At 39.6% G+C, this 15,234-nt stretch overlaps 1 protein-coding gene across 1 annotated transcript in view; it reads right to left on the bottom strand.

Annotated features, from left to right (window-relative positions):
• Positions 1-15,025, bottom strand: part of mtor (mechanistic target of rapamycin kinase) — a 76,447-nt gene extending 61,422 nt beyond the window's left edge. The window contains exons 1-18 of the mRNA XM_029505757.1: positions 14,894-15,025; positions 14,294-14,437; positions 13,926-14,034; positions 13,566-13,798; positions 12,198-12,398; positions 11,970-12,104; positions 11,616-11,891; positions 11,014-11,122; positions 10,574-10,757; positions 9,878-10,006; positions 9,398-9,642; positions 8,530-8,739; positions 7,963-8,168; positions 7,133-7,255; positions 6,834-6,917; positions 5,854-5,946; positions 5,230-5,364; positions 4,334-4,463 (exon numbers count right to left, since the gene is read on the bottom strand). Of these exons, the coding sequence (XP_029361617.1) occupies positions 4,334-4,463; positions 5,230-5,364; positions 5,854-5,946; positions 6,834-6,917; positions 7,133-7,255; positions 7,963-8,168; positions 8,530-8,739; positions 9,398-9,642; positions 9,878-10,006; positions 10,574-10,757; positions 11,014-11,122; positions 11,616-11,891; positions 11,970-12,104; positions 12,198-12,398; positions 13,566-13,798; positions 13,926-14,034; positions 14,294-14,422 (2,731 nt within the window). The 5' untranslated portion in view covers positions 14,423-14,437; positions 14,894-15,025. The remainder of the gene's footprint in view (positions 1-4,333; positions 4,464-5,229; positions 5,365-5,853; positions 5,947-6,833; positions 6,918-7,132; positions 7,256-7,962; positions 8,169-8,529; positions 8,740-9,397; positions 9,643-9,877; positions 10,007-10,573; positions 10,758-11,013; positions 11,123-11,615; positions 11,892-11,969; positions 12,105-12,197; positions 12,399-13,565; positions 13,799-13,925; positions 14,035-14,293; positions 14,438-14,893) is intronic.
• Between the last annotated feature and the right edge of the window lie 209 nt (positions 15,026-15,234).

The following is a 15,234-nucleotide window of genomic DNA, read 5'->3' as shown; positions in this document are numbered from 1 at the left end:
AGAGTATAGACTGGCAGTGGGGGAAGGGGGATAATTGTGTTAATTACTCGCAAGAACGAAAGCTTGAAAGTGACAGCATCACCAGCATACCTGGTCAGAGAGAGACCAAGTTTGTAGTAATTGGGAAAAAAAGGGGCAAGAAATCAAAATAAAAAGATGTAGATTTTATTAGCTGAAGATGACTTTCAATAGATTTTACTAGTTAATTAATGGCATTCGCCAAATATTGATGGCCAACCAACATTATGAAATGTAGCTTATGGTAATTGGGCCTGGTGCATCTACACACCATGATCTATCACCGCTGACTGCATTTTCAGATGAACCTGTTAACATTTTTCTCTAAGAAAAAAGCAACTGAGGTTGAGGATAATACTAGTCAGGTAACAGTTGGGTCGGAAGGAGGGTTTTTATGGTAAGTTTGTGTATTTTAAAAAGCATGTTAGATAGTTTTGTAACAATACACACTCACAGTTGGCAGGGGTTGGCAGGGGTTTAATGGCCCAATGATTTAGCATTTCAGTGTTTCTGCAGTGCTGAGCATGCAGGAGGTTGAAAATGACAGCAGGTGAAAAATATCACTGTCATTAATAAATTAAATGATTTAAACATTTATTTTATTTTATTGTTCACACCTTTCAGATGTGAACCAATCAGATGTGTTGTATTTTCTTAATGTTTCGTTTTCCATTTTTACAAAAACATAGGATTGTTATTTTGTTCTAAGAAAAGAATCCTGGCGGAAACATTGATCATCTACTTATTAGAATTTCCCATTGCTGTGAACTTGACACAACTATACCTGTGTAAATGTGAAGCCAACTGGCTACAGTTCAAATCAATTACTTTGGAATACATTTAAATTTTAGGCATTAAGTAAAGAAGTGCTGCATCGTTTACTACAGCATCGTGTGACTTGCACATAATACCACCGACAACAACAATAATAATAATAATAATGGTAATGAAGTTCAAGGAAATAAAATACTCTGGCATCAGCAGATATCCAAACGCAGGTATCAGAATCAGATTGGAACTGAAAAGAAGTGGGTCAGGGCATCTCTATTGCTGAAGCTGAAGCCTATCTCAGTCAGCTCAATGACATGGTACAGAGAGGAAGCTGAAATAGAGGGGTTTGATTAAAAAAACAAAACAAAACTGGGGTTATGCAATTAAAAAGTTTAAGCTGAGACAATACATTGCTAAGCCACAGCTCTGCCTTGACCAACTAAATATATGGAAGCTCACAGTCCTCACAAAAATCTGAACAGCAGAAAAAGCTGGGAAGATGTTTGGTGTTAAATAATTGTTAAAGCTCACAATATAGAAATCAATCCAGCCCTCTTGGACTGATTACATCTTCTTAAGAGTACTTTGGGCAACAAACCCACACTAACAAGCCTCATTCATTTCGTTTTAAAATCTAGTTTTGGGTCTGACCACTTGATAAAGTCTGATTTTGCTGCCATCTACAATATAACTCTACCTTCACCTTAGAATCACTTAAGCACTGGAGAAGGTAAGGTGCTGCATGACACTTAGATTGAGAGCATGATTTGTTCTGTCTTATTAAAATAAGCAACAGTAGTGGTTGCTTACATTTATAATCTATTTCACTTTTAAAGAGACAAAACAAATAGGGTCAGTCTGCGCAGTTATCATTGCAAAGCTACTGAGTTTTAAAAGGCATCTGAGAGTACAGACGTCTGGTATCCAGAATTTCACTTGCCTTCGGCAGGAGTACAGTTTCAGCTGCTCCAGCTGTCTCCAGTCCAGTCTGTGGACTGGAGACATGCAGATTGGCAAAGGGCTTATAGGTAAAACACAGTGGCTTTTCTGCTGGATATTTCATTCCAGACCTCACCAAGTCCAGATTAATGATGATGATAGATGGCTACACATCTGCATCTTTACAAGCCACAAACAGGCAGTGCAGCCAAGTGAGGGAGCAGTACTGTAGTAAATTCAGTGTTCAGCTGTGTTGGAGAAAACTGAAACATTGCCCCGCCACATTACCAGCTGTAATTATGGCATATTACTAAGAAGGAATAGACAATATTTCTTCCATTTTATGACCCTAGCGTTTCTGTGTTGACAGGACTGGTCTTTTCTGAAATCAGGTGAGGAGATGAGCGTAGCCAATGACCTCCCACGTAACAAAGTACATGCTGTCAATGATGCTAGTGCTCCAGACGCTGACCCTGGCAAATCTGCCAACAGTTATATAGTCTCCAATCCTGGAATCCTGGTCACAGTCCGTTTAGTCGGACAACAGACCGGTAAAACTATTAGCTTATTGTCCAGGGTCACATACTTAGACGTGACTGGATCAGACCAGAGGAGACCTACATTCTTCAGAGACAATTCACATGACTGAAGGCAGATTACCATTTCTATTGTCATGGTTTAAAGTGTTCACACTTTCCAGAGGATGACAGCCTTTGTAGCAGAAACACATTGTACTACGTGTTACAGTTGACATATCATTTCCACCCATGGTAAGGCATGTACAAACCTTCTGAATTGCCAAGTTTTCTAAAGTTTCTCTCAGTTAGATGGATGGATTTGAATGTTTTTAGTGGTTATTGGACAACATGTGTTCGTTCCCAAAAAATCATTTATCTTAAGACTGCTACCACATCTTATGGATACCCATCAAAAACCAAATTTACATTATTCCAATGTTTGAATCTTTTGACCTGTCCTGGAGCGAGTTAAAAATTAATGCATCAAAAGGACCAGAGGAAACCAATACGACCTGCATGCACAACCTGGAATGAAAGTAATTACAATATTTGCATATAAATGCATCATTCCAAAGAGATGCCGCCAACATTCCAAGCTTTGTGCTGATAATTTGAGACATCAAAAACATTGACCAAACTGATTTTAATACAGTACAATTACATCACCTAATTTCCATAGCAACCAAAGAAGTTTCACCCAGAAAATAAACACATTAAAAACAACGAACGGCCTGCGGCTAATCATATCATGTGCTCAACTGTATTTGAATTATAAGGACTTTATCAGATATTCTCCAAAATAAAAACTGAGATGTGAATAATTAAAAGTCAAGTCAGATAAGCCAGATTCAGGCTGTCTATATTCAATGCCACTGAATTAAATATTTACACTACAGTTTCACTGATGGTGAAGGTGATGATTTCTAAAGGTCCGATAAAAACTAAATGATGAATCCAAAAGGGTGAATGTTCCAACAAATTACAAACCCAAAGCCATAGTTTCTGTCTTTTCAAACTGCAGTACATACAGAGTGCATACTTGGTACATAATGAGTAAAAAAGAAAAACCAGAAAAACTAACTAACTGAGGGGATTCTGTGCATACAACCAGGGAAGATTACACCTTAGGCTGGGAGATTTGGGGAAAATATCTGTGATTTCTTTGACAGATATTCCAGTTTGATTTGATTTGTACTTATGCAAGTGTTGGAGGAGGTTTGTTCTATTTCCTCGTGATGTGGCTTTCAGCTATTACTCTGTCAAACGTCAGATCACTGAGTAATAAAGCTAAGATTGCAACGCGTCTCAGACCTGAGGAGAACTTTCGAAAGAGTAACCTGATCAGCTTTACTGAGACACAGCTCCACGGGGACAGCAGGACATCTGGTTTGATGGCTGTACAGTCATAAGGGGAGACAGCGATAAAATGACATCTCCCAAATCCATCTGTGGAGGACTGTTCATCCAATTAAGACACTATATGGGTCACTCAATTCAAAGTGCACAAAAGACTATGAGCTATCGTCTATATCTTTCAGACTGTTTTATGTCCCGTAGGAGTTTGGAGAAATCACCATTATATGGCTGCATGGATCGCATCACAATGTCCAGGGTTCGACTCTGACCCACAGACAGAAGCTGCATGTCCCTCTCCCTCTCTCTTCCTGCTTCCGGCTTCCACTTTCAATGGCACCACAATAAAAGGTATGAAAAAGCACCCCTCCACCCCCCCAAAAAACTGTGCCATCAGATGCATCCGCTCACCTCCATAATGGCCTTTGGAAGGTGAGTAGCGCTGAAAGAGCTACTGTAAGACAGCTTTCTTGTTATCCTTAGTGAAAACATCTTTTCTCCAAAAAAAGTTAGTCTTGTAACTTTTACCACTTAGCACCCCAACATCCCCCATAAGAGTCACATAGCCGTTGCACTGAAAATTTGATTCAGCTATAACTTAAATAAAAAAAATTTGGATAATCAGTGGTTTGAGACTTTTGGTGAGAAAGTATTTTCACAAATGAAAAATAAAAAGCTTTTTGTTTTCTTGTTTTTTTCCACAAATTAATTAGCAATAGTTAAGACAAGCTTACCCGAGTCCTGACTGGACTTCGACTCAGAGAGACTGACAGCAGAGGCATCTCGTGACTGGTCGATCATCCCAATGTTCACCTTGTGTTTGTATGGGTCTAGTGCTCCAAGAAGACCAAGAACACGGATAGCCTGTTGGAGATACATGTACACACAGTTAGTAATCTCAATCAGACTTGCGCTTGACTTTGATGTCATGATTAGTGTATTCAAAAGATCACTGTCAAAGCACTGAAAAAACTAAACCATGTTATTTGGCAATCTTTTTTTGAAATAGATGGTACATACATGGTTTTTCACTGTTTAATTACACATCTGAAACTCAGTTACAACCGTATATTCATCTCCTTATTGGCTAAGTAAGAATTATCTACATCACAATTAAAAATGAAATCAGCAACAAATGTGTGTGATCCTGAGTAATGACAAGAATTATAAGCAAGTGATGTAAATCCAGACTCAGTAAGCAAAGTGCAGAGCCATCTTTGAGGAAAACAGGTGGCAGGTATTTGATACTTGATTGAGTGGGATGTTCATTGAGAACTTCAGGATGAGCTTATGGCACTACTTGGAGCTATGGCAGTAAATAGTAAACCTTCACACCCTATTGGATTAATTAGCCCATCAGGATATCAGATTAGTTAGTTAGTGGAGACAGTGCAAGTTGCCAGTGCCATTATCCTGTGCCATACACCACACCGATAAGTCACTCTCTTAGTCTTACATAAGGTAATAGGCGAGAGAACAAATTTTCATTTCTAACACTGCTTATGACTTTCCACATTACTATGTGTGGGTAAATATGGAAAGTGTGCATAGCCTCATATTGTTTGTGTTATTATAATTAACTGGTCAAAAGTCAGTAGATCAATGCCAAGATAGAGGCAATCATGCATACCTCTCTCCTGATCCCCTGGTTTTGTTCCGTTTTGAGGAAGTTGAGTAGCACCTCAAGAAGGGAAGGGTATTTGCGGTAAGGCTCCACCACATAACCTGTACTTGCCACCTGCTGGCCCAGTGTCCACAGCGCCACCTGATGGAAATACAGGAACAGATTTTCTTTAAGACTGAACTTTTACTCATATTTCTATTTTACATTCTGGTGATAAAATATATTCATGAAAGGGGAAAAACATTACTAAGTACTTTTGATTTTGTCATATTCTTGTGGTTCACTTTCTAAATCAAAAATGACAATCATTGATCCAATTTGCCTGGCCAGCACCTTAATACTACTTTTCAGTCCCTTATTCAGCCACTGTAATCCAGTGATGTTTCCTATTGTTCATTCAGGAACACACAGTGCTGTTTGAAAAGGAAATAGCAGAAGCACAATGCTTTCATAATGCTATGACAGACTTATAACATTTCCATAAATATCATCCTGGTGTGTTTACTTAAGTACATGTGTATTTACTGTGCCAAATAAACAAATATTCCTCAGAATTTTAATATTTCTGGGAGATGGGGGAGAAAAAAAAAATTGAACCAGACAAAGCTGGTATTCATTTTCTTCACATACCTGCCGCTTGGCCAATGAGGAGGAGTCCTGCAGCATGTCCATGATGATTGGAAAAAGTTCATCCATCCACTTCCTCATTTCCAGGCCACTCACCTGGCAGAACAGGCACAGAACTAATCAAAAGTCTGGAAATTTCAAAATGGTCCAAATTTCCTGTCAATAGGATTTCCTAAAATACCAAATGCTTTATGCACATTTTTATATGAATATGAAAATGAATATGAGGACATGACTCAACAGCTCATGTGTGTAATTTTAATGTTATTGAAGCATTTATGAGTTATTCTAAAGGCACTTTTTTATTTGGTTGTGAACATCTGCATTCAGTCAGTCAATTCTTCTGTATGTCCCTGAGTCAGATATGTCAGGGTTGAGGAATGTTCTGGGTTTTTTTTTTTTTTTTTTTTAATCAAAAAGTTCCCGAAATCTTTTTTTTTTTTTCCTCTCTACAGAAAAGGGCTCTCTGCTTATATAGATCTTTCAATATGAAGATGACAAGTTAAGATAATGCCATCCCATACCAGTCCCTCAGATGTGAAAATTCACATGTTACAGCAGTGGTTGACTTTGCAATCGATGTCTTTCATCTATATTTCCTACATTTTCCTGCATCGTTTCGTGCTGGTTTGAGAACAGCGGGGTATCTGCCTCTTCCTGCACCGTTGGTGCTCGGTCTACCTGAGCATCTCCTGCACTGTCTCTGAACTGTAAGGACTGCCTGCCTTTAACTGTGCTTTGCTGATGTCTCTTTATGGACCATTGTACCACCTAGACAGGGTGGAGGAAGGCACACATCCATGGGTAGATTTCTAAGCATAGATTCATAACATGAACATAACATGAACTCCGGTTGAATACAAAATAACACAATAATGGGCACAGGGTAAGTGATTCCCAGATTTACTGAGTCTCAATGAGCAGTAGCTGTAAAATTAATTTGAAGTCATACTGTCCTCACAAAATACAATGTAAAGTCTTACCTGGGCCAACTCGCCAATTGTTGCAAGGACACTAATAACCACTCCTGGGTTTGGGTCTGGGTCTTTCAGTTTCAGGATAAGAGCCTGTAAAAGCAAAAAGGTAAAAGGCGTCCCATAAGCCACTGCTTCAATGCCCCTCAGGTTTCACAGACAGAAATTGTGTGTTAGAAGAGCTAATGTGTAATGAACTTCAGCTTGTAGCAGTTCAAGCTAAGTATATACTGAGGCCGCATTTAGTGGTGTATGGATACATGTACAAATTTATACATCTTCACAACAAAGAACTAACAGAGTTATACCTTGAGGATGGGCTCCATGTAAGGCCGTATGAGGCGAGGGGCATTAGAGACCAGATGGCCAAGCATACGAGCACTCTGCTCTTTGTTCCTGCCAACACCACTGTGCTCCAACTCTGTTAAGATCTGAAATGAAATTCAACACAGAGGTAAGCAAAACACACCCAAGACTCTGAATGGGGAATAAACCTTAGGCTGGTGAATTCATAGTGTACATAATGGTGTTATGGATCTGTGTCTATATCATAATGGCCTTAAAACCATCTTTAAAGAAGACACATTAGTCTTTACATATGGCTTCTTTGGGTTTTTAAATGAGCGTTATACCATGGCCTATTCTGCCCTCTGTAGGTATCTCACTGAAACAACAGGCAGGAATTTAACATACATTTCAAAATATTGTATTTCTCTCATTATCTTAGGTATAGGTATATGATAACCGTACTGGAAACAAAGTTCATTCATTAATAAGATAAAAAAAAAAAGAAAAAAAAAAGTACATACTACTTATAATTATTTTTATAAAGTCTTTCAATGAAAAAACACAAAAGAACCATAGACACACACACACATGCTCTATTTCACATCATTATTATAATAATTTGATTTGAAATGGCTCAGATGACGTGTTTAAACCAAGGAAGGTATGTTACCATTTCTATATAAAACCTGAATGCACAGATTGGAACCTTTAACTGATCATTAAAACATTCTTTTGAAAGGACATGTGTAAGATGATTTCAACATTTTTGGTTGAACGATCAACATCAAGCTCAGATGTTCAATTATTCATTTATGAATTTATTTTATTATTATTTTTTTGACTGTCCCACCTGGATGAGCATCTTGCGTAGGAAGGGCATTACAAAGGCAGGGTTCATGCTGCTTAGGCGTCCGATTGTGCAGATAGCCAGCTCTCTGATCTCAAACACCTCATCATTGAGTGCAACAAATAACGCCTGCAAATTCTCAGCCTGGGCGAGGTGTGCATCAAAACGCTCATCAAGAGATGCCAACACACAGTATCGAATATCTGGGTCTGCATGAAACAGGGACAAGAAAAATACATTAATCAACACATCATAAACAGAAAGAAAGCAATACTCAACAAATGCACACGGTAATACTACTAATTTTCTGCTGCATTGTACTAACTCTTCATTCTTTATCAGCATCAACTGATTTTCACTCATATAAAAATATACGGTTGTAACTGAGTTTCAGATGTGTAATTAAACAGTGAAAAACCATGTATGTACCATCTATTTCAAAAAAAGCCAAATAACATGGTTTATTTTTTTTCAGTGCTTTGACAGTGATCTTTTGAATACACTAATCATCACATCAAAGATTTTCATTCAGACTGACCAGATCTGTTCTCTACTTTTTTCATGCATTACCTGGGTCAGTGATTCCAACAACTAGCAGCTTGCTCAGAACATCTGCGACAACCTGCACAGCTGTCTGGCTGACAACATGCCCATTGATCAAGTGAATGGAAGGGGTCAGAAGGCGTGAGCAGGTACGAGCTGCCTCCATCCTGATTTCCTTGTGTTCACTATTCAGGAAGTGATCGGCACAGTGGCGAACAAATTGAGTGAGGGAGTGTCCTGGTTAAAGACAAAAAGAGACTCAGTATTTCATGGTAAGCTACATTTTGGACAGCTTGAGTTTCTCAGGAAAGTTTGTCATTTTGTCATTGCAAACATAATACATGCAGTGAGCCCCTGCTGTGAACAGAGAGACTGTCACATTGGTTCACTCAATATTTGGCTTTTTAGAGCTATAATCCTCTATAAAAATATAGCTTAATGATTTTTTACCAGAAATAAGCAAATTTTGTGAAAACAGAAAGACAAGAAACTAAAACAAGTATACAGTTTACGCCTGGCTTTTATATTTATTATTTGTATTATTTATAGTGGTATGCTGTACAAAGTCCTCTGAGTAGTGCAGATATAAGCTGTTGACACAACCGCTCCACTGCATTCTTTACCATGATTTATGTCTAAAATTTAAAAAATGTTTTTACTTTCTTTTTAACTGAATTTGCAGTGAGCAAGCAAAAACACATTAACTCCCTCAGTTATTTCTCTATGATTTTCTGGAATATTACCAGCCAGACTTGAGAAGTGGTACATTTTACTCTGCTAATGGAATCTTATTTTTGATACAAATTCAACTGAGTTTGCTGCATTAAAACAAAACAAAATTAGAACCAACGTTTTGTAGAAATGGTGCATTTTTCAAGGTTTTCTAGGTTCTTACCCTCAAATTCAAAGCTTCCTAGTGTGCGCAAGGCCAGTGTGATGCTGCCAACATCGCTTGCCTCAGGGATGTTTGTGAGGCTCGGTGAGGCCAGCTGGTGAGCCAGGCCTTTGGGCATGCCAGGATGACGCAATGGCTTGTGCATCAAAACCAGGGAGAGCATCTTCAGAAGACCGTCCTGAATGTCCTTTTTCAACTGGGGGATTTGACGGCTCAGATCATAGAGCACTGCTGTCAGTGCAGGACTAGATGGATAAGAAAGGTGGTCAAACAGGTGAATGTAATCATTAATGCAATCTTTACAGGAAGACAAGGAAGTGACGCACGGTCACTGAATGCAAATATGAATGGTTAAATAAAGGCTAAATAAAATGTCTAAAAATAATTTACATTTTGGATTTAAAATTTGCCACGTTTAAAAAAAAAAAATCAATGTTTGTTGAATTATTTAACATTGTAGCAATATTTGTTTTGTCCTACCTAAGGCCCACAGCCAACATAGGCTCCAACAGCTCCTTGATGTCTGGCTGGATGCTGGGGCCCATGGCTCTGGAAAGCATGCTGATACACGTGAACACGGTGGCATCTACTTGCATGGTTTTCTGCCTCCTGCACATAGAGAACACGGCAAGGTGTCATATGTCACCTTTTATCATTTCATAAAGTCAACATATATTAATATAATATCAAAATCATTTTTAAACAGATCCCCAGAAGAGCAGATACTACTTGAAAGATAAATATTAGATGCGTTTTTTTTTGTTTTTTTTTAATCCACAGTTAGTTACATTTGCCGTAGGGAAATTAAGGAGGATCAAACTTAACAAAAACTACAAAAGTAGACAGATTATTAAAATATGTCAAGCACAATGGTTAGGTTTAAGTTTGGGGATTAGAGTTAGGCTCTAGGCACAAGTCAACAAAAGCAGTGTAGTAAAACAAGGGTTGTGTCCAAAGTCAGTTCCTCATTCACTTGCCAATTCCTCTCCAAGTAACAGTGAGCAGTAAATCACTGTAAAATCTAATACATTTTAACAGACAACTATAAATACAGAAGTGTAATATATCAAAAGTCTAATACTTTATATAGACATACCAAAACAGTAAGCAAAGTATTACACAGCATCTAAACACTGACACAAACAGTGAGACAATGTTGTGTTTTCTGTTACTGACTTGTGCGCAAAATCCTTAGGCGGCAGGGCAGCCTTGATGATCTCAAGGATCTTGGAGAGGTATGGCTGAATTTCTGCTCTGACAGCCACTACCAGCAATCCCAGAGCCTGAAAAGCTGCTGTCCTCTCTTTCTCTTTCTTCAAACAGCCCAGTAGGTAGCCCATAGTGTCTGACAGGTACTGGTCTGCATGGTGGATGGAGCAATCACAAAGTCAATGATTAAGCACAGACGTAAGGCTCTGTGTAGGCTGCAACAGCTGACTGGAAGAACATACAAGAATGAAGCCCACTGGCATCAGGAGAGACAATCGTGATCTCTTCACATTTCTTGCCTCTAAGCAGTGGGTATATTGATGGGAGGAATGCGTAGCTCCTGTTAAATGCATCAATATTGGATTCAAACGGATGTTGGAGGATATTCAAACGTGAGTTAGTCCGACCTGTAAAGGTATGTGGTTGGAAGGCAGCCAGACGTGGAAGCAGGTTTAGGATGGTCATCTGGATCAGAGGGTTTTTACTGGTCTTGTATTTCAGCACCCACCGACACACCTGGCAAAAGAACATAATAAAAGTTTGTGTTTTCTATTCTGGACTTGCGTTGTTCACAAGCGTTACATACTTCAAATGTCTTCACAAGCCCACTGTGGGGGCATTACTGTCACAGAAACTCACGCACACTGCCTCAATTAGTTTTAATATTTATCAATTTACAATGTTGAACCTTCAGGATCATGGTAATTAGTTCAATCTGAACAAAACACGCCAATACTTTGTCAAGAAGACTAATTCTAGTGAAAAAGACCAGTTTTGTGTGTCAGTCCGTGTTTGGCTAAAGAACGTATCTTAACTTTTATCACCTTCATGGAACATTGGGGAGATGAATCTTGTGAAAAGAGAAAGAAAATTCACTTGTAAAAATTCAAACATATTTTTTGTGGGCAATCTAATCTCAATTTAGCAGTTCATATAGGCATCCATAAGCAAAACAAAAAAAACAGTAAGCTCATCAGTAGGTACGTAGCAGCCCTGATCTATAATCTACCTGGTCAAATCGTTCCTCCATCAGCTCACGACAGTATCGGCTCTCCACCAGGGAGCTCTTGGCAGGTGCCGGCACAGCTCCAAAGCTGAGAAAGCCCTGAGGTGTACTGTAGCCCAACAAGCCCAGGAGGGCATTTGACGGCTGAGGCTGGACCGACTGGAAACTAGTGAAGGGTGTGATGTGGCGGGGCTTGGTTCCAAATCCCAACAACTCTTTGCAGTACTTATCGTGGACTAACTGCTGCTGCGTAATTTCCTCCATTTCCTCACGCATGCGCTGTCATGAAAATAGGTTAATGAGGAGTGCTTTGATTTCAGATGGGTGGAATGCATCCTAAGTGAAATAGAAACTCACTTCTCCTTCCATACTGCTGATGCGAACCAGCTCATTGAGGATTAGAAGAGCACCATGAACCCTGTCATCACGATTCATTCCTTTTTCTTTAGCCAATGTCTCATCAAAGCCTTTTTCTGCCTCCTCGAAGGTTTGCTGTAATAGAAAACACAAACACTCATGACTATATGTTCATGGGTTTTCCCTGAGAAAGAGTCTTTCTTCAAAAATGTGATTGAAATGCCATACTTTGTACCACTGTGGTTTCTGCATTTCTTTGGTCTCCCTCTGTGTGGTGAGGATTAGACAGGCCCGCAGGGCAGATACAGCCCCTTCTCGGATGGCCTGCTTGGGATCCCATACTGCGTAAAAGATGTTATCAAAGAAGGGCTGCACTTGCTGAAAAAAGAAGGTGGGTGCACTGACAGCCAGCTCCCTCAACACCAACACCTGAAATGGGCGGGAAAATGTTCTGTTTATTGCCTCTCTAGGTTTACTTCTTTACAGTGTAAATACAAAACTTTACATGCTATTGGAAAAGAGGCAGTTATATCGTGGATTTAAAGTTCAACCCTCAAAATTCATAAATTGTGTAACTGAAAATCTAATTTGTGTGCACTGCTGCACCTTTGAAATATTGTCTTTGACATTGTCTTGAATTTTTTATTCCAAGCCTGACTCCCTATCACAGCTATCACCTCGGCCTAATAAAAATTATCTGTCTTAAGACTGTTTCTATCAAGCTGTAACATTTTTATGGTCTGAGTGTAAATAAATGTATTTGCTGTGAATTGGACAAATCTCACGTGTTACCCTTAATGAAGGAAATTATGGGCTGTAAAGATTTTTCAAACTTTCTGTCAAGCAGTTTTATCAAGGAAACAGACCATGAAATGTAATGTTTCTCATATTAAATCATTTTTACTGCCATCATGATAACAGCTACATAAGCATGAATGTATTAACATTCACTTCATGTTCTTCCTATGAGTTTGACCGATTTCATCAATGAAATCTACTCTACTCATTGGCACCTAACAACTAACATCAGGTTTTTATGCCGGGTGGCCTTCATGCCACAACCCTCCCCATTTTTTCAGGCTCAACGGCTTTGCCTTGTGGCTGAAGTTTGAACCCGGGGCCTCTGCATGCAGAGAATGGATTCTACCACTGAGCTACGTCACCAAGCTAGTTTTCACTATCATAGAATCTTTTACAATGTTTACAGATATGTCTCACAAGCGCGTTATGCACATTACACAAGTGAGGAAGGGGGCACAAATTTTCTCAATAAATAGACCTGCATAAAATCTATGCACTGTCTGCCTGCATTTGGAGGGGGGAATAGCAGGGACCAACAGTTGTAGAGAAGGTAACATGACATATATTTTATCTTTTTTTTTTTTTTACACAGGCAGGGTTATATCGCACTAGTTCCACTCACCGGTGACTCCAATTAACTAAACTAAAATAAAATTGCCTTAATTATCTAAACCATGACTACATAACAGAACAATATTACATTGCATTGGAACAGCCCTGAGTTAAATTGTCACCACCAAGACGCTGTGGTATTTAAACAACAAACACAGTTCCAGCTGCCAGCTATTCACTTACTGCGGCATGGCGTCTTCCTTCATTTCTGTCTGCTCCAAGCCACTCCAAGGCCCTTTTCACCTCAAACTCCACATATTCTGCAGTAAAGGTGTCCCCAGCCATAGACAAGTGGCCCATAGCTTTAGAGGCCATCTCCATCACCACAGGGTCGCTGGAGGGGAGCAGGTTGCGGAGGTAGTTTGCAAAACGGCTGATCCTGGTGGCATTGCCTCCCTCAACTCCAATCAGACTCACTGAAAGAAATTAATTAAGTTATGTACCATCTTAGATATATTGCATACAATATAAACAAGGGAAGGTTAAGTAAGCAACGTAGGGACAAAAGTAAACTAAATGAGCTTGATTGTGGATACAACTTACCAATGGCAAGAATGCCTCCTTTCTTCTCGTTTACATCAGAACTGGATACCAGTTCAAATATGTGATGGTTTAACTCATCATAGAATGTAGTGGCTTCATCTTGGCTTAACTGTGGAAGGCACACAACCAGTGTCACCAAAACAAACATACTGGGAGGTCTCAATAAGTAAACACAGATTCTCTAAAGTATTCTGAGGAGACACAATTATGTGCGTTTCCAACGACAAAGAAATGTTGCCCTGTGATCACAGCAGCTTTACACTGAACATCTCGTGGCAGCATCACTCATTTAGTATGATTCAGTGGAAATGCAATGACGTCCTCATGATTTTTTTCTACTTTTGTTTGTTTGTTTGTGTTGGAGGTACCTCTCTCAGCTCTGTGGTCACATAGTGCTGCAGGTCTTTGGCAGATTTCGCCCTGGTGTCTTCATTTCGACTCTTCAGCCCACTGACAAACTGCTGTAGCACAGTGGCTGTGCCTGACATGATCACCATCTGGATGGCCTTTTTCTGAAACAGATCGTGGAGGCAGATATTCTTCAGCTCTATCCTTCTCGGTTATTGAAACAAAGGCAGCAAATAAAGCACCATCAAATATAAACACCTTGCTTTGAACGAGATAATATCAGCCGGTTTGTTAACACATCCGGACAACGTTGTTGACGGTGCAGCTAGCTAACGTGTCTCGAGTTAGCTAACGGTAGTGTCAACCTTGATACCTAGCAGCATAACTACACACACAAAAAAACATGCCACAAAGCATGACAACAAAGATGGCATTCTTCACGATACTACCTCAATTAATGACATGAGCAGGTGGTGGAGGTGAGCTGCAGACTGATTCTGAGCCTCCTAAGTGCATCACGACGGTTTTGTTCAGCAAAGGTTAGCTGCTGCTAGCTAACGTTAAAGTATCCCGTAAAAAAACCTGCAGCAAAAGAGTAATATCCGATTTGGACCACTTACGTGTTTATATCAATATCCCGGCTACTTAGTTGTTCTTCCGCTCTTGCAGAACACCTCTCATTGTCAGGATATGTGTTCAGTGCAGGTCTCTGGTTAGCTTGCTGGGGAATCTGTTGAGCTGGGCTGACTCCAGCAGGGCAAGCACAGGAAACTTGACGCTCCTCCGAGCTGCGCAGCGTAAACGCAGCATTGTTGTTTTGCGGGTTTGAAGAGTCTCACCCTGGTAGTTGTTTTGACAGGGAAATGATAAAATTATATTTGCATAGGAAACTGAAAAGGAGCATTTATTTACTTCCATGATTCGGATAAACAAGCAACAATTTGAGGGTGTATTTGTGGAA

The sequence above is a fragment of the Echeneis naucrates genome, chromosome 7, assembly GCF_900963305.1.
Source record: "Echeneis naucrates chromosome 7, fEcheNa1.1, whole genome shotgun sequence".
Taxonomy (NCBI): domain Eukaryota; kingdom Metazoa; phylum Chordata; class Actinopteri; order Carangiformes; family Echeneidae; genus Echeneis; species Echeneis naucrates.
The sequence above is the reverse complement of the archived record's forward strand: the minus strand, read 5'-3'. Positions and strand labels throughout refer to the sequence as shown.